Consider the following 19754-nt stretch of genomic DNA (forward strand, 5'->3'; position numbering starts at 1 on the left):
AAAAGCCACGCTGAAGCTCGTAACGAGCTTCAGTTTAGATTTTTGTTTGTTTTTTGGTAGTAGGTGTTGAGGCCATGTAACAATAGAAAAGAGGGAAGAAGGTGTTGTTACTTAAAATGAAATAAAAATAGAAAATAGTAAATACACAATTTTGACGTAGTAGCAGTAGGTATGTGACGAATGTGGAATATTAGCGGTACAAAGAAGAGAGTGTGTGTGTGGAAAGGGGAGTTTTTTACGCGGTTTTGTCTTTCCTGTTGGCCCAGGTTGGCTTTTGGCCAGGCAGTAGCAGCAGCAGCAGCAGCAGCAGCAGCAGCAACAGCAGCAACAGCAGCACTAGCAGCAGGAAGGAATTTCGTTGTAAAGAGGGTTCATGGGCAGCAAGTGTTTAGGAGGAGAGCGTATGGTTTTTATGTTGTTGTTTGCGTGTTGATTTTTTGCTTTTCAGCGCAAGCTTACAGCCACAAATAGGAAGAGAGGCGGCGAGGCGGAAGGAGCAAACAAGCAAATGTTATCGGCCAATTGGCGTGAAGCATAGAGAGCACTTGTGGATATGGGTGGTTTGTGGAGCAGTATGCAACAGTTGGGACTGTTTGGTTTTAGTTAAGCAGATATTAGTGAAGTTTGTGTCAAACTCTTCAGCTGTAAAGGTTTGATAGGGAAGATTTGGTGTTTTATTTTTAAGTTGTTCGTTTAACAATCTCTTTTTGGTTGTATTAATTGACTTTTTTAATTAGATTTTTTACTCATTGTAGTATTGATATTAAATAAACAATAAAATGTATATTTATTTAAAAAGGACGTAAAATACTTTACAAAAAGTTTATCTAAAGTTGGATAAAATGTATATTTATTTAAAAAGGACGAAAAATACTTTACAAAAAGTTTATCTAAAGTTGGTGCATTTTAAAATAAAATAACATAGGAACAAATGAAAAAGCAATGCAATCATGAAACCAAGAACTAGCAATGTTCGTTTAAAATGACGAAAAACTCGTCATGCAGCCAAAATGCAAGAATGTGTCTTTGGGACAGTATTGAAAAGATGAACAGAAACTAACATAAACGTAACACAAACCACAGAGCACATAATGCAAGAAGAACAAGTGAGAGATAACACTTAGGGAGGAAGTTTCGCTTGGCAAGTTAGCAGTTGTTAATTGCAGTAACGACACAGTAGTAGTAAAATGGATCTCGAGAGGAAAGAAAGAAGAAAGAAAACAACCAACAATGAAATGAAAGCGATAGAACGATGCAAAAACACAGTGAAACGAAATGCGAGTGTGGATTGATGAGAGCAAGTGCTTTGTCTCCCCACGGGGAGCAAAGACGTATGGAGATGTTGTTATTTGAGATGCGCCGATATGGTGAGTGAAAAGAAGTTAACAAAGAAATAAAGATAGTTTACAGTGAGGAGAGCAGCAACAAAAACAGTTTTTTTAAAGAAACAAACAAACACACACAAACACACCTATTTTGCGAAAAATCGAAGGCTTGTGGACAGATTTGTAGCAGCATGGTGATAAGTCCGCTTTCTGTTTTCCCCCGATCCAACATTCCAGTTGCGTGTGTGTATCCTGCCGGATGATCCATGGCCCCGCGGCACGAAAGTGCGGGCACGCACACAAACACACACACATACGTGCACACAGTGACAAAGAAGATTAGTGATTGACACCGTGACGCTAATGGTAAACGTTTAGGTATCACCGCTATCGCTATCGTGACAATCTCTTGAATGTCGTCCCCCCACGGAAAGATGCACCGATGGGAGGCGTATGGGAGAAAGTCTGAGAGACGGGGAGCATCAAACATTGCGCATCTGGTGCATTATTCTTGTGTGGTTTGATGTGACATGGAAGGCTGTTCTTCCACACATTTCCGGCAAATAAATCGCGTGTGCTGTTTTCGTTTTGCAATGTGATGATTATCCTCTAAAGCTGAGTAGCAGGTCGTACGAGTAGTGACACGGTCGTTGGTTGATGATTTCCATAAGCAAACACAACTCATAAGGGGCAAAAGGCATGTGCACACAGAACCGACACAAGTCGTTCCAAAAGTCGCCACACTAATTTACAGTTTCTTCTCTTCAAGCGCATCGTTCGGTTTGTTTGCTTTCTTAAATCTCTTCCTTGGCCAGCTTTCTGTCGATTCTTATCGAACACTTTGGGGAATAGTGTTGGTCGCGGGGTCTTTTCTCGGTCACCAACTACTGGATCGACAAACTTCGCACGCACTGTGCTAGCAGTAGTAGTAGTAATAGACGTGCGCTTCTCTATCTTGATTTGACACACCTGCCCGAGTGCGATTGTGAGGCAGACCACCACCTCGCGTCTTGCCTTCGTTTTTCTTCCCCGAGTATTCAAACATCAGCAACGGTTCACACGGCTTCTTCTTCCTAGCTCTTTGCGCGCTACCCGCGGCGGGCATCAGTTTTGCCACCTGCTTGCTACTGATGATGATTGGATGATGGTGATATGTGATGATTATTGCTGTTGTCAAACGAAACACAATGACAAAAGTGAGCTTCGATAAACGGACGGATAGTAGTAGTAGTAGTAGTAGAAGTAGGTAAACATAGTGAAAGTGATAAGAGAGAGAGAGAGATAGAAACAGATAGGGTGAGAAAAGGGGAACCACCAAGGGGACGATACACATATAAAACAGGGAGGTGGATTGTTATACCAGGAGAGGGGAGGGGGGGGGGAGGAGGAAGAAGTAGGAGAGCGTGTGGAACAAAAATCTGGATCAAAAACATCCTTGTGTGTTTCTCCCGTGGTGGAGACGCGCTGGACGGGAACAGGTGGCCGTGGGGTTTTTTTTTGGTGAGAAGGAAGTAGCATCAACATACAAATCCATTTAAAAAAAAAACCACAAACCCATGTACGGACACAGTGGGGGACTTGTTTTTCGGATCCTTTCAATGACGCGTACGCAGGGTTTGCAGCTTTCCTTTGCTTTGCGCCTTCCTTCCTTTACTTCTTTCTGGGAGCCGATTACTAACATTCCACATTCGTCACTACTTAGATGGTAAATGGTTTTTAAAAATAGATTTTGACAAAAATATCTTCCCTCAAGGGTAGTAGTAGTAGATAGTAGGAGCCTTATCAGTTGGAATTAGGGCGAGACAAAACAGGGAGAGCAAAAATAGCCGCGCCTTATATGCTTCATGTATCCGAAAGCAAACGTCATCCGTGTGGTACAACGGCGGATGAGGTTTCCTTGTATGGAGGGCGCCGGCTGCGACGAAAAGGGGTAAACACAGAACGGGGGGAAAGACAAAACCAAAAGTTCTTTATGTACAAAATGCACAGCAAAGAGGGCACTCGGTTTGGTAGAGCTAATTTTTCTTTTTGATGAAAAACAGGAAAAGAGAAAAGGATGGTTGCGGACAAAGCTACACGTTTGTGAATGAAAAACCAGGTGTGCGGGACGTTTTGTCGTGGCACCTCGGTACGTCACACATCGGCTGTGCACAACCGCATGCAGGGTTGGGTGAAGGGGGGAGGTGGCGGCGTAGGGCATGGGAGATGATTCAGCCCTTTTAGCCTGATTTACCTACCTAGCGAAGGATTTGAATGCAGCGCTTTGGGGATTTATACACAGTGGCACGCGGCCCGTCTGTAGCTGCTCGGCAATGAATTTGTGCATTTCCTCTGTTGTTTTGGGGGGGGCGGACCGAGAAAAGAAAAAAGTGAGAAAAGAAAGGGACATTTTAGCAAAGAGTGTGTGACACACAAAAACCAAAACAGTTGCTGATGCTTTTTTTACCTTTCACCTGCTGCACGGAGGTCAGTTTGCGTTCCCACAGATCGTCGAATGCTTGGGTGGCGGATGGCTCGAACTCGCCGGTGTACTGGCGCATGCCGGCGGACGTGGTGTAACAGCACTTACACATGCAGGAATGGTAACGAAGTCGACCCTCGTCGACGTACGGATGGGCCAACGCATCGATCACGGATATTCTTTTGTCCTGTGGAGTTAGTTAGTTAATGGGAGTATTAGAACAAAATCGAATCGATTCTGGCTAGCTCTAAAGTTTTCTAGAATCGATTCTGAATAGTAGGTCTGGGGATCAGTTTCCGAGAGTTGGTTCCAGAATCGCCTCCAGAATTGGTTCCGGAATCGGAATCAGCTCCGGAATTGGCTCCAAAATCAGAATCGGCTTAGAAATCGGAGTTGGTTTCGGCATCTCCATAAGAAAAGACGTTTGGATCCAATGATGCTACGTATTGATAGCCGCAAAGAATCAAAATTTACTTGTAAACGATCCATTCTCATGGAGAATCCCGGACTGATCTCGCTACAGAAACTTCTGATTAGAATTCAAGAACTGATTCTCATTCTGGAGCAAATTCCAATTCTGGAATGAATTCTGATTCTGTTACCGGAACAAATTGCGATTTCCAGGTCGATTGCGTTTCCGGAGCCGATTCTGATTCCGGAATCTATTCCAATTCCGGAATCGATTTCGGAATAAACTCCGGAATCGGCTCCGAAATCGGCTCTGGAGTCTACTCCGGGATCGGCTCCGGAATCGGAATTGATTCCAACATCGGAATCGGCTCCGAAATTGCTTCCGAACACGGAATCGGAATCGGGTAGGTCCAATTCCGAGCTCTCTCCGCTACTGGATTGAGTTATTAATTTTTAGGAGACAACGCACACTCCAAAGCGAAAGCAATAAACCATCCCACAACACCACTGCGTCTCGCAGCTGTCTTTCCGTGCGACACGTGCGTTTGATTGCGTAAATGAAAAGTACGCTGAACACCATCTGTGACGTAGGCGGCGTTAATACGCAAGCAGCAGTTCGATCGGTATTCGTCGTTATGAACCGAACAACCAAAACAAAGAACAGTCCCTTCACGCTGTTTGCTGTCCGTTGCACTATCCACGCACACCACCCTCTGTATTAAAAGCCGTCTCAAAGCACGTGCCTTCACACCGTGCTTGTCGTGACGATGCAACACACAGCAACCCATACAAACAAACAAAGAAACACCCGATTCCTGCCGCCAATTTGCACGTTACTTTTTCTGGTGAAACCCCCTGCGGAATACACCCAAAACCACCTACAAACAATCTGCAACGGATGTGTAATCTAACTTGCGGCACAGAAAGACACACATCCGTCTGAACAGATAGTTTGTTTCTTTGTTTGTTTTGCTGGGTGCGATTTAATTTTAGCATGGCGTTCCCATTCAAGCCCTATCCAGTACCGCCGTGTATTAACTCCTGTCTGTGGTCGTCTAGTGAGTGACACACTCTCTTTCTCTCTCTCTCTATCTCCCCGTACGTACCGGATCGAAGACGAGCATTTGGCAGAGCAGATGTACGGCTTCGTGTGTGGCATGGGTGCTCAGCGTGTAGAGTGCGGTCAGTGACCGGGGCTTCGGTGCCCTCCGCAGCATGTGGCTTCTGGCGCCCTCGCAGGCATGCCGCATATCCTCCAGCGATGGCGTACCGAGCAGTTCGGTGATCAGTTCAAGCTGCGGAAAAGAGAAAACCCATTATAGAAGTTGTAACGCCAAGGGAACGGAGTTAACGAGGTCAACCGGCTTTTCACCTGCTGTACGGGGCTTTGCGCCTGGAAGAGAATGCGCCGGCCGAGCAGCTCGCCGAAAATGCACCCGACCGACCAGACGTCGACGGCGGCCGAGTAGTGGCGGGCGCCCATCAGTATCTCCGGCGCGCGGTAGTACTGCGTGACGACTTCCTGCGTCATGTGCTTCGATTGGTCCGGTTCCTCGACGCGCGCCAGCCCAAAATCACAAATCTGCAGCGAGTGGAGATAAAGGTTAACAACGACGGATGCCAGCAAAGGCGCAATTTAAACAACGTACCTTCAGCACACAGTTACTGTTCACCAGCAGGTTGCCGGGCTTGATGTCCCGGTGCAGGATGCGCGCCGAGTGGAGATACTTCAGCCCGCGCAGGATTTGGTACAGGAACACTTTAATGTGGTCAGCGGACAGGTGCTGCGGCGAGACGATGATTTTGTGCAGATCCGACTGGAGCAGCTCCGTAATCACGTAGCTGTGGAAGCGGTAGTTAAGGAAGCATGGTTTTCGATCGACAAAAAGGATTTCTGTGGATGGGTTTTTGTTGGTGTTTTTTGGGAATGTTGATTGGCTCGAAAAAACCACTGTGCCCACGCGTGTCTGTCCAAACTGATTGATTCTTTGTTAGCTCCTGTCTCATCCTAGCTGTGATTCCGAATAAAGGATACTCCCCCCCTTTGTTTTAGGATTCCGGAACATTGTGGTGAGTGTGTAGAAAGTTCGACGAAGTAACGACATCCGTCGTAAACATCGTTCGAACCAACTTTTCGCACATTCTGCACAGCTTTTAATCGCTTCCGGTGGCTACAAAAAAAGCATGTCCACTTCCAATGTCTAACGAGCAGACAACACACTGTTACAATGTGTTTGCGAACGCACCCCGCAAACCACAAGGTGTATGTGTGTGCGTATAGTCCTTTCCGGTAACCGGGCGAGCATTCAACGACGACGCCACGACATGGTGGACAGCAGCAAAGGGCACTAAGCAAAGACTAAGGTTTATGTGGACGATTATTTTACTTTCTCCCCCGCTTCACACTTCCCAACCCGAATGGGTTCACAGTTCCGGATTTTGCTAGTGTCACCGCCCCACCACAGACACATCGCCACAGTCCTGTCAAGGACGTTGCCCGGAACTGACACACGCGAGCGTTTGTTGGCAGAAAGTCTCGTCGATACGTCACGTTGTGTTACAAGCAAGCAAACCTGCAAATCCTCCCGTTTTATGTCCCGCTAACCCTATCTCTCTCCTTGCCTTTCTCATTGTCTTTGTGGTGACGACAGGAACAGAGAGGATTGGCCAGCTCGCACCGAAATGAATGCAGCCATACATCCGGCTAGTGAGGATATGCTCGTGAGGAAGGGCTTACGGGGCAGCGGTCTGAGTGGTTTTTAGGGTTGAAGATGGGACACATTGGCTGCAGCAGAACGAAAAATGATGCCACTGTCCTGACCAGAGTCACCAGACAAGCGGCGGCAGCAGCAGGAACAAAGAAATTTTCCAGACATTGTGATCCATCGCTTCTTCCTTCTTCTACGCGGGCAGGGACGACCCGGCTTGCAGTCAACGGAACGAAGGGGAGAAGATAAAACGAATCACGGCGAGGTGTGGGCGAGTGTATTACTACTACTTGCTTAATTCAACTTGCGCCCGATTGCGCCCGGCCATGGCGACACAGCTCGATGAGGCGGCGGTGGCAGAACAAACGCGGAATAAAAGCGCGCGCTCGGGTGATTCGAGCAGCTAAATTGCATCCATTAATCAAATGGAAATGCACACAAGGGGTATGGTGCAGAAGGAGATGAAATATTATACGAGTTTAGTCTTCTCTTTTCCTAGCCTGATCCAGACATCTTCCAGCGAGTGAAAGAGATTATAAGTTACTTCTTATTAATTATTGTCAAACAAACTGTCCAGCAGTCGTTACCATTTTGCAAGAAGCTGCGCTGTCGATGGGGTTTCAAAATTGAATTATTCAAACATTTCAGTTCTTTTAACGTGAATGTTGAATATAGTTATCATCAACATCTTCTTTTTCAACACAAGCAGTCAAAGATGTCACAAGTTCAAACAAACTGGGAAACATTTGCAGTTTCTTCTGCCAAGCTGTGTCTCACGTGCCCAAACACATTCGACCTTGGTGTAAATAAGCATATTACTGGTGGAAAGGCACAACAACACGACATACGCTCTCATATGCATCCTTCCCCATTTTTTGGGTGGATATTTCCCAGTTTCTCTCTCTCGCTCGCTCTCTCTTGCTTTCTCTTCGAGGCTACGCCCTCCGCTGCAAGCCGCAAGCCAAACAGATGTCCTTGAACGCCGAAGTCCCCGGGAGCTGCTCCACAACGATTCCATGGATAAAATAAAATCACTACGTGAAAAACTGGGCAAATTTCAACGCTCCGCCGGATGTTTGGGTGGCTGCGTGTAGAAAGAGGAAAGGACCGTTCCTATCTACCGTGTTTCTCTTCCCTCGCTTCCCGTGCGGCTGAAAAGTTTGTCAATAAAGTACAAGTGGGATATTATGCAAAAATCTTTCGCCTATCGACACAGGAAGCTGAATATTTGCCCTTTAGCTTTTTTTTTGGTCCTTCTTTTTGTGGGGGCTATGAACATTTGCCGTTCGTCCATTTTGGGTTTGAAGGGTTTTTTTGTTCAGTATTCTAGGGAAGCTTCACCCGCATTGTCCCCTTTCGTTTTGCGGCAGTAACTGTGGTTCGAATGCTGAAGTCAATGGCGGGGATCTGGTTTGTCTGCTTCAACTAGTGCCTCAACCGTGACCAGTGACGCTTGGTGGCCCACATTTTCGGTTCGCTTCAATGGAAATGACCAATTTTGTTTTTACTCTCCATACCTAAAACAAACGGAAACTACAATTCGGGTAAAACTAGCAACTGACATTACGTTTTTTTTTCTCGTGTGTTTGGTTTGTTTGTTGGATAGTTTGCTGCTCTGCACACAATTTTCTCATTTTACTCTACCCACGGTGGAGCTGTTTGGGCGTATGAAATTTACATGAGCGGAGAGGTGGTTTTGGAAGCATCGCCGAGCGGTCCTGGCGATGAAAGATGATGAATTATTCACCTATGGAGGGAAAATAATTCCCTCTTTTTTCCTTCATCCCTCTCAGCTTTGAAGAAACAAAAGCTAGAAAAATTGCACTAGAAATGTTATTTTGCACTTCATGTCCTCACACTCCACACTGAGAGCAGCTGCAAACAACCATTACTTTGTGCAGCGAAGGCAATATTTCAAGAAAAAACCAAGTACTACAAATCTGTTTTTACGCTACTGCTAGAAATTAGAGTCAAATTTCTACTGAAAAACATCATTTCTAATTGGGTTCAGAAAAATCTCTTATATCCGGTACGACCAAGTACCAAATGCCAACAAACTGTCTAACCCAAACTCGGGCCAACAACTTCGCCAATTGCGTGTGGCCCCGGGTTAGTGTGTGGTGCCCAACTCTGCAAATCCCGTCCAAATCTACCCCGTGTGTCTCACGTGTGATGCAAAAGCAGGCAAATCCTGGCACTGCAGCTTGTACATTTCCGGACGGGGAACAGGAGTTTACGCAACATCAAAAAGCCCCAGAAAGCTTTCATCCCCCTTCTGTTGCAGTAGATCCTCGAACCAGCCCGTTCCCGGGAAATAAAACCACAATCATTCACCAAAATCATCCATAACTGATAGGCCCCGAGCAGGAGCTTTGGAGGCGATGATTAAATAATTCCATTGCAGTATTGCTATACTTTCTTATTAGTGGCATTGGTTGAGAGCTATTCTCACGTTATGTCTAAGCGTGTATGACACGGTATGTTTTCAGATTTTTGAAAAAGGATACATTTCCTGGAAGAAATCCAAATGTGGCGGCTGTAGGATGTCCAGTGCAGAGAGTACCTGTGAAAGAGAAGAATCAAAGATAAAGTAGGATTAGAAAAATATGCATTAAAGTACCGCAATGGAATATAAAGCACATGTAGGAGCAGTAAAGGAGAGTATTGCACATGACGTATTCCACATTTTATCCGCAAAACTTCCAACATAACCGGAACGTGTCAGTCAAAACTGATTCCGCTGAATGTCCTTTAGTATTCCCCCAGTGTATTTGCTCTCTGCATTACCAACCCAATGTGTTGGAGAGGGTTTGTACGGAAACTGGATTATCGATCAGGACGGGAACCGTCTGCTGCCGTGCCTTGTCGTGGCATTAAAAGTGTCAAATAGCTCCATCTGGCAGTAAACACGTGACTTCCTGAAAGTCTTGCATCTTAAGAAAGTGAACCTCGCCAGTAGCCTTCTACCAGACTCTGTGTCAGTGCCCCCTTTCGGCTGTCGAGTTATCTGATAGCTGCTGACGCAGCAAATACTGCAGAGAGCAGCAGAAGGCACACACACAGACACGGGACAAAAGATGCGCACCTCGAAGTGCATCGGAATTGTTGTTGCCACAGAGTGGTGGTGCAAAGAAGCCATCGTTCGTTTGCAGTTCGATGATGTCCCGCCGTCCGACGCCGTGGGAACTGGTGACATTAATATGAAAACCACGGCAGCAAAAGTCAAACTTCAGCTGACTGGTGAAGGTGGTGGTGTGCAAAGGAATGCAAAAAAAAAGGATGGGGTGAAGGAAGTAACATGACACCGGTAGAAGGGCTTACGATCGCAAAGTGCAACGGACTGCAGAATGGCAACAATAAAAACAAGCAAGCTGGAAGCTAAACTGCATCATCCCGACCGATCTTGTTTACCCTATCAACTGCATTGGTATGCAATGGATTGCTCGTACACGCGATTGACTGGCAGCAGTGGAATGTCAACTTTATGTGGGATGTTTCCAGTGACAACCCATAACCCGACCGTCCGTTTCCAACTGGATGAGCAGTAGCGGCGTGTAGAGTGTATTGCATAATTTTAGGCGTTTTAGCGCGTGTACGAATTTCAGTTTTTACCGGGTTATCTCCAATAAGCCAACCAAGATAATTCCCCACCAAATTAACAGTGGACAGCTTCACGTCCAATTTATTGGTAATACCACATGCCTGTGGACTGTAAAATTTACTGCACACACACACACACATACACCCCAAAACGATGACTGCCGCCGAGCACATGTCGCTCGCGTAATGCTGTCACAGCTTGTGAACAGCTGCAGAACGGCTGCAGCTGCCTCTGGCGCATTAAAGACTAAACTGTAACCATGGTGACTGTGTCACACACCCCCTCCCCTTCTCTCACTCTCTCCGTGTGTTCAAAGTAAGCGGATAATTTATCAAATAACCGATGCATAATAAAAACCGTCTAATCTCATCCACCCCGCACTTTGCGCTTGCGGAATAAATTCAGCGCCAAATCGAGTACCGTACCGGGGAGTTGGGTACACTATTATGCTTTTCCGAGTTCCCCAACGACTAACAGACGGAGTGAGGTTCCGGTAGGCGGTGGTGGTGCAAGGGCAATTCAAAATGCAACCGCCGCGCGTTTGCGAGCGCGCGCACACTAATTGCATTAGCGCGTCCGCCTGCCAGCTGCAATCGGTGGTGGTGGTGGTGGAATGGGATTTATGATACCCGCGTATTTTTGCATACCACAACCAGAAGGCAGAACAAAAGCAAAAAATAAAAATAGAAAGAGCTACCGGAAAAACAAAATACCTCCAAATCTCGATTTTCGGTCGCGTGCTCATTTCCCTATGAATAATGGACTTTGGCAGCTTCTACCGGGCACCGAGCGGGCCCTCCCCCCCCCCCTTTGGGCGTGATGCATTTGCATAGAATTATTCCCCGTCTTTCCCTTCCCACTACACCCCTTTTTTTAGCACAATGCTCAGATTTCCATATTTTTCCCATGGTTAACACCGACTATTTGTTGGTGGAAAAAATGGTCGCACACACACACGCACAGGGGTACGCGAGCGCGACAATAATACAAAGCACAGCAGCAGTAGATTCACGTGCTCCACATTTTGTCCTGTCCGTTTTAGTGTTGTGTGTGTATGTGTGTTTTGTACTGTATTTCTTTTGTTGATTCTAAACGCCACGCCAAAAATAAAAATAAAAGATTGTGCATATGCATAAAACAAAAAAGTGTTGCACACACACACACACACACCGACCCAAAACTGCACTTCGCCAAACTGCACTACACAATCTGTGCACTCCAAAGCATGGGGAAAGAAAATGGGGAAAACCAATAGTAGCGAATAGTAGCGGCGGCGGCAAACAATGGAAGTAGCGAGTTCGGTTCTATTCAACACATCTGTCCACATGGCGGCTTTCCGAACGGGGGAGGGACACTGAAACAGCACCCGCTTGCGCGCATGCATACATGCATTTATGCAATCGTTTAACCCATGAAGCGGCGGGGGGGGGGAAGGCTGGAAAGGAATGAGAAACTAGCTAAAACATTATTCGCCCTCTGCCCTCCGGAAATGGCGTTATGATTTATATCGCGAGCTCGGAAGGTTTATTAGGCAATCGTTTGTTTTTTTTCTTCTTCTGTCTCTCTCTCCCTCACTCTCTAGAGAGCACACAAGGTGTGTGCGGTGGTGGAGATGAATGATAAAGCACAGGCGAAAAATCATAAAATTGCCAGCGCGTATTTGACTCTTGAGCCGTACGAACAACAAGCGCCGTGTGTTTGTCGTTTCATTTTGCACGGCTCACACACACACACACCGGCACACTGACTTCTCCTTATGATAGAGCAGCATAGAACGGGGTACACACTATGCAAACCGTGCAAGACACCATGGCAGCGGTCACACAGCGTGTTTTGCAATTAATATAGTGGGTGGATGTGTTTGCAAAAAAGGCGTTTCCATTTCCTTAATTCTTGTGTTGAGTTGAAGGCAGCAAGAACATGATGACCGAAGAGCTTCCCTTTTGTTTCGCATATGCATAGTCGACAGCCCGAGAAGAAGCACACGACAGCGCTTCGTGACGTGTTCGTTAAAGTGATTAACTCACAATCGTATCGTGGTGATACTTTTAATTCTAAAAACATGACTTCTGTGCTTTGCTCCAGTTAAAAGAAACGGAATATCGCCCCTATCACGTTACGCTTCTTGCATCCTACACGGATGAGACATCCAAAAAAGCATGTCTCCTTTCCGACTAAGAGACATGATAGGTGGTCTTAAGTGGTCTTATGTGCGTCATTCTTCAGGGAGCCAACATCCCGCCCGCCTTGCTCACGCGCACCTTATGTCCGGTTTTATTGGTGGGAAGAGGTTGAAAAATGCATTCGTTTGTCCTTTCTTTATCACAAACACACACACCCCAGGGGCCGTTAATCTTCACTTCGAAACTTTGGATCGATCCCACCCGAAACGTAACACTTAAATGGCTTCCATTTACCAAAATTGCACTGCCCCCGAGTGGTGAGATGGGGTGTGATTTTTCCCACACTCGAGGCACGGGGGCAGAGAAAAATGCATCATAAAAACCTAGGCACAGCTGATCTTGTCCCCCCAATCCGATTTTCCGGGACTGTCACACGCTGGAACAAAAATAGCACAACCGAAAGGACCGCGCAGAGGACACACATAGTAAAGTTTTGCCTCATAAAAAATGGAGAAGCGAGCGCGGCGTTCTTTGCATTTGACACATGTTACACATGGCCCCGGACGACACCACTGATGGGAAGGTTTTAAACATGAGACACAGCGAGACGTATGAAAACTGTCGCCTAATGTCATTCAGAAAGAAGTGGGAAGGGGTTGGTTTCACTTCAATCAATAATCAAAAGCTGTGTGTGTGTGTGTGGGGCAAGTGTGGATCGAAATCGATAGTTAATAACTCAACGACGCCCTACATTCTGCGCGGTTCGGGGACACTTTTCTTCATTGCTTCATTTGTGTAGGCGTTAATGTTGCGCGGCCGCGGTAATTACTGAAGCCATTAGGCTTCGCCGCTGCTCTGAATGCGGTAACGAAGTGTAGTGGGATGTTCCGCTGTCCCAAGAACTACGCAATGTGGTGGAAAATGCTTCCAGCAACACGTACACGTGGATTGACTCATTTCCTGCCAGGGTGTTACTCCACACTTTTATCATAATGTTTGTGTGCGCAAGTGCGTGCGAACGGTCTGGAAGGGGTTAATTTACATCCGCCGAACATAGTTTTCGGTCCCAAGGAAAGGCTTAAGCTGAAAGAGACACAAAAGTGGAGAGATACTTGTAGTGGGCTGATAGCAAATTCTTACACGCGGCAGGCAAAGGATATTACAAAATCCAATTGCTCTCGTAACCCTTTCCTTGCACACGGAACACGATTACATTTTCTCCACGGGATCAATCTAGGGAGCAGCTTGGAGCGCTCCCTCTCATACCCTAATACAACCGAGAAAGGCATATAAGAACCTAATCGATTGCAGTCTATTTTCAGACGCCAAGCGCATCTTGGGCGCTGTGTTGTGGGGGTTGTGACGAGCGGGAAGGAAGGCTTTCGTATTCGCCCTCATGTTTTTCCGACACATCCATTAACCTAGTTCGTGATTCGTATTTGATTCGTGTTGTCCTCTTTGCCGCTCTCCTTGACCACCAAACATCCCCTGTCGGTCGGTGCTACCGGGAAACCGAGGCAAATGCTGCGAGTGCACAGAAGAGGTTTGGGGCGAGCAAAACGACTCCTTAGAGGGGACTGGTGGGGTCTGGTGCAGTGCAGCGAACCATCCGGGGCACGATAAAGTGTTGCCATCGGCAGCCGCACAGCCAGATGCACTTTTCCAAACTTCATCAATCAATCGTTGCGGCGGCCGCGATTGGATTGGATTTTCGATTTCAGACACAACGCTGAGGAAATTCCATTGCTGTTGAGGAAAGAGCACACAATATTGTTGCGCTAATAGCGAGAGAAATGTTCTTCTGCCCAATCTGTCTGTGGCTCTTCTGCTGCCCAACAGTCTTTACACTTCAATCGTACCACAACAGAACCGAACCCCCCGAAACAACGGCCAATAAATTTTCATCAACGTTTGCCCGGGCCGGCGCGCAACGCCAATCACTGCCATCATGTGCAGAAGAAGCTTTCGTACTGCATCTTTTTCCCCGGGTGTTGTTTTGTTTTTCCTCCAAACCCCGGTCAGGGTTTATGTTTTCCCAAGCATCGGCTTGTAATATTGGCGCACGCTGGCGCCTCCATTACTCTTTTTTTCCCTTGCTTTCCAGGCACGCTAAAACACACATGTTATCCGAGCGAGGAAAAACAACACGTGCCGTGGCGAAAAGACCCAAGGAAGCTCCTCGAAGCGCGCACACACACAGCTACGACGGGCGAAGGCTAACAGGAGTAGTAGTATCACTTGCGAAACGTTAGCAGGCCGAAGCGACAACACTTTCTAATTAAAAACTTCTTCCACCGAGACGACGCTGGGCGGCCGCTCTTTCGCTGTATCTTCGGGATTTTCTCGTTAAAGGAAAAAAACGAGGAAGAAGAAGTCCTTCTCCTTGGCACATGGAAGCAATGGACCTTACACCGTTCCCACCGTGGCGGGTGCGGGTTTTGCAAGCAAGGCGTAGTACTTACATTTTCGTGCTTGAAGAAGCACAGCATCTTCAGCTCGCGGAACACACGCTTCGAGGACACGAGCGACTGGAAAACGTTGGGCAGCTTCTTGAGTGCGACCCGGCGTCCATCTCGCGGATCGGTGACAGCCCTGCGAATGAGAAAAGGAAGAAGAAGAAAATAGGATAAATGTGTGGACTGTTGGGTTGGGTGTTGGATGGAGCAGCGCCCACACAATGAGGGCGGATGATTAATTAGAACAAAGCGAGTACACGCGCGCTGGAGAGCAAATGGTTTCTTTTCTTTCTTTACTCGTGTGCCGACTTGCACCACCGGAGGAGGAAGAAATGTTGCAAAACAAAACTGTTGACACTGGCCGCTGGATACAACAAGTTTTGTTTATTTTTTGCCTAAATTTAAGAACAGAGCAGAGCTTATAAGATGCATAGCGTAATGAAAGGAAGAATTATTCCAGCAGCTCCTAGCACCATCGTTTGCCAACCCTGCCTCCATCAAAATACATTTCCCAAAGCATTCTCAACTGCATTCGTGTTTCCTAATTGCTATTAACGTGCCTACCTACAATGCCTCACTGGTGCGAGCACCAGTTCAATCACATTACCATTCCACGACGAACCTCTGGGTCAATCGACACCTTCAGTCATGAGCGCCTCAACATTCCTGCACGACACACTAAACCTGACCGGCAGAGGACAGGAATTGGGTGAGCAGCGCGGTATTGAATTCCGAGCGAAACCTTGCCCGACAAGTGCAATCGATACGAGAAATCATCAGCTTCACTCGCCGAAGGTGCATTCAAAAGTGATTGTGTCCACGTACAGGTCCGTCCGCGTGCAACGCCGTACGGGTCGGAATTAATTCAAATGTCATCCGTTCGGACCTGCCGACGTCACTGTATCTCTTAATTGGGAATCTTGTCAATTGTCCCGGAGAGCACACCCGAAGAGGGAGGCAATCAAGATTTAGCCTAACGCTGTTTTAAAAAGCCATTCTTTGTAGACCAGCTGGAACTGCTGGAATTTCTGGAGTTGAAGTGAACTCCACAAAAACCAAATTTTTCCCTTTACAATTCCTAATCCCCAAGCGAGTTACAAAACGGCCAATAAGATTGATACGATTTAAAGAGTGTTTTCTCAGGCTCCTCCGCTAAACTCGCGGTAAAGTAAGTCATTGCCACTGAGTGGCATTCCACGCCATCCGCTCCCGGGAGGAGGCAAATTTTAATTCAATTCAAATCTTGATGCACACACATCAGTCGTGCTGCGCTTGATGCTATCGGGCACGCTGACGCCGTCGGGCGGGTGAATTCCCTTGCGCTCGGAGTGACGTTCAGCAGAGAACGTTCCAACAGAGAAAGGGAAGGCCACTGTATTCACGCCACTTCTCCCTGTGCAGCTTTAGGCGCCATCCACACCAACAAAAGCCGCGTGACACATTCTCTCTCCCCGGGGTATGTGTGTGTGTGGGGGAAGAAGAACATGCACGCTACGCGGAACATGGCCCATTTGCTGAGAATATTAGAACATACACACTGACTCACACATGACACACAGAGACCCCTCCAGGAGTAGTTGCCTGGCTGCCGTTGTTGAGGCAGCAAGCGGGCTCCGAAGACCTAACCATGAAGCACAACAAGGATGTCCTGACAGCCTGAACCGTCCGGCGGAAGGGTGTGTGTGTGGGCTCTGCTATCACCTTGAAGAGCCGACCATAGTCTATAATTTCATTTACACCTTTAATTTTCCTATGAATAGTCATCCTGGGTAGGCGAGAAAGCGTTCCTGTTTGCCCAACTGCCGTGTGTTCCTCCATTCGTTTTGCTCGTTGTACGCACGAAACAACGCTTTCCCTTTTTGCGCTGTTAGAAGAACCTAACGTGCATGGCTTTTTCGTGGTTGGTAATTTGAAATACTTAGAAATTAGTCTCCCATCAGAAACGAGGCGACCATGACGAACGCGCGAGCAATTCTCTACGCGTCCGGAAATGCCGCATCCTTCGCTGATAGACAGACGTCAACCGGTGTCTGTGTGCATGACCATGTCGGAAGCGTGTTCGTACCGACGGAACGGACACGATGATCCACAAGAGGGATGCTCTGTTCGTGGTGCAAAACCGTTGAAAGAATAAAGCCCCAGAGAAACCGAGCCTCGCTTATCACACTGCAAACCATCGCCATCATCATCCACATCATCACCATACCATATCACGCTATTGTTGCTGAACGATTAGCTTAGCCTAGCGTTTGCAGACTAATCGATGCCGAAAACATGGGTTTGACGCAACTTACGGTATGTTATAGCGGCGATAGATCAGGCCTATGTCAACGTCATTTGTTTGGCCACACTGGCACCGCACGTTCGCTCAATTTCTAAGCCTTCCCGATTATCGCCATCATCGATATATCCCGGAAAAGGTTAACTATTTTGATCTGCCGTGCGCCAAATATACCTTTTTTCCACATGTACGCACACAAACCAAGCGAACTGATGGCGTGTCATGCAAATGCCAAAGGGTGTACCCATACCTACACACACACACACACATGTATGTGGCAGGGTGAGTGAGTTACAACAGTTTCGTGTAACAAAATAATTAATCCGACTGACAGAACCCATGGCTAAAGGACTCGGGTTTTTCGGGGTATTATAAGGGGAGGGATACAAAAATAGTACACAACAAATTGCGTGTTTGCGAGAGGATCAGGGTGGTTCCACTGTACGTGACATTGGTAGACAAATTCCACACAAAAAACCCATGGATGGTTCTGAGAAGCGGAAAGGTTGCTTCGTTGCAATTAAAACGCTTCTATTTGATTAGCGAACGGACGTCATAAAAAGACAAACTGAAATGTATGATGTCGTGTTCATGCGTTGTCAGTAAATTTGTCTTTACGTCTGTACATCATGCATACCTACAATAGAAACGGATAACACTTCGAAGTAAGCCACACTTTATGGACGTAATTCTCAGCAATTAAAATCGATTAAGAAAGCATAATTTTTCCGCCCGTTTGCGGAGACACAGCGCACAAGCCCGGGGGGGAGGACCACAACCATGTCGGTTAACCATGGGTGTGATGGAAATTTCCTTGCGATCGTATTCAAACTGCTCAGTTCGCCCGTACTCACTCTATGGCCTCTTTCACGGAGAATTGGAATTTGTTATTTTCCTATGCAGTTAGCATCGCGGCGCGTAATCGTACTTGTCTGCCCGTTAACGAGGGGACGTTAAAAGTTATGAGCTGCCGATTTCGGTTCCCTCTGAGCACTCCCCCCCCCCACCCACTCTCAACGGTCATTCTGTGCGCTGTCTTTGTCATTTGGCGGTCTACACTCGAAAGCTGATCCTGTTGAGAAACGGTCTGGACCGAACCTTCCATTTCATCGTGTTCATCGGCCTTCGCTAGCATCAGCAGCAGACTCTGCCGCATCCACAGACTCCGGAGACAAAGAGGAAAGAGATAGAGAGAGAGAGAAGTTGGCTGCTGCATCGGAATAAAATAAACTAAGCGCAGCGCAACTGGTGCTGGGCGCGTCTGCGGTGCCCCACTCTTTTCGGTGAGAATAGTGTTCCTCCTCTTCGCCGACTTCAGCAGCCACGCCGGGATGGCGTCTGGTGGAAAGATAAAACACATTCACGCCGTTCCTTCGATGGCGGAGTGGTGTTGTGTTTTTATACCAAAAGAGCACCGCAATTTCCACCTCGGAAAGGAAGCCTGGCTCGACTCCCCAATGCACAGGCGTTGCACTTGCACTTTAAAAACTCGGGGGGAATTTACTCTGACTGTTCGGAGGTTTTCGCCTTTGTTCCTGGTCTGCTGTGGAATGCTTTCAAGTGAGAATGAAACTGAAGAGCAACAATAACAGGGAAGAAGTGCAAAATGTTGATTGGTTAAACTTGGTTAAACAAAGTGAGGTTTAAATCAAAGTGAAGAGGATAAATTGTATTTAAGTTGATTTGAGTTGTTTTTGTAGCTAGAATGATCTGATGAGTCTTGAAACATACGAAATAAAATCCACTCGAAATGGGGAATCGATCCAAGTCCAGTCCTGTAATTGTACGCCTCTCTATCCATTAAACCATTGAGCATCTCCTAGCGTGGCACGTTACTCCCTCAACACATTCAGACGCCAAATTTTACGACTTTTTGCCTGCAAACTACTAAAGTATTTAAATTAAAATCATTCATTTATTTGCAAATTGATCGGCATATTAAGCATTCCAGAGAGATGACAGACGGGACGAGCTATCAAAAACAAATCAAGTTCTCCATCGAAGCGTACGCCGTCTGCTCTCCCTCCGAAATTCCTGTCCCCAAAAACAACCTAAATCACTTTCAGAACTGTAGCCAGCCACCATCACCACCACCAGAGTAAGTTACGATTAAAACACGATCGCACAGCAAAGCGTAAACCAAATCATTGTGTTGGGTGATTGAACTTTCCCCCACGGATGAGTCGCGTCTGGGCAAAAGCGACATACGTCACCAGAAAGCGCGGAGGGCGTTTGCCGTCCGCGTGAAATGCAATCGCGTTCAGCACAATTCAGCATCGCCGTCTTCTACTGCCGAATGTAACCGTCGCAACAAAAAAAGCAAGCCGAGATCTAGACGAAATCAAATAACCTCAAACCCACGACAACAATGTGTCACACCACGTTGAG

At 46.9% G+C, this 19754-nt stretch overlaps 1 protein-coding gene across 7 annotated transcripts in view; it reads right to left on the bottom strand.

Moving 5' to 3' along the window:
* LOC120900015 (serine/threonine-protein kinase NLK) overlaps positions 1 to 19754 on the bottom strand; it is a 76821-nt gene that overhangs the window by 7556 nt on the left and 49511 nt on the right. For 6 of the 7 annotated variants that reach the window (XM_040306515.1, XM_040306523.1, XM_040306489.1 and 3 more), the window contains exons 3-9: positions 15092 to 15221; positions 9413 to 9468; positions 5847 to 6039; positions 5570 to 5779; positions 5304 to 5492; positions 3772 to 3973; positions 3563 to 3656 (exon numbers count right to left, since the gene is read on the bottom strand). In XM_040306515.1, coding sequence (XP_040162449.1) covers positions 3563 to 3656; positions 3772 to 3973; positions 5304 to 5492; positions 5570 to 5779; positions 5847 to 6039; positions 9413 to 9468; positions 15092 to 15221 — 1074 coding nt within the window. Of the gene's footprint in view, positions 1 to 1471; positions 2493 to 3562; positions 3657 to 3771; positions 3974 to 5303; positions 5493 to 5569; positions 5780 to 5846; positions 6040 to 9412; positions 9469 to 15091; positions 15222 to 19754 lie in introns of all 7 variants that reach the window. The other variant, XM_040306540.1, reaches the window with a different exon arrangement.

Source organism: Anopheles arabiensis, chromosome 2 (assembly GCF_016920715.1).
Source record: "Anopheles arabiensis isolate DONGOLA chromosome 2, AaraD3, whole genome shotgun sequence".
Classification (NCBI taxonomy): Eukaryota; Metazoa; Arthropoda; class Insecta; order Diptera; family Culicidae; genus Anopheles; species Anopheles arabiensis.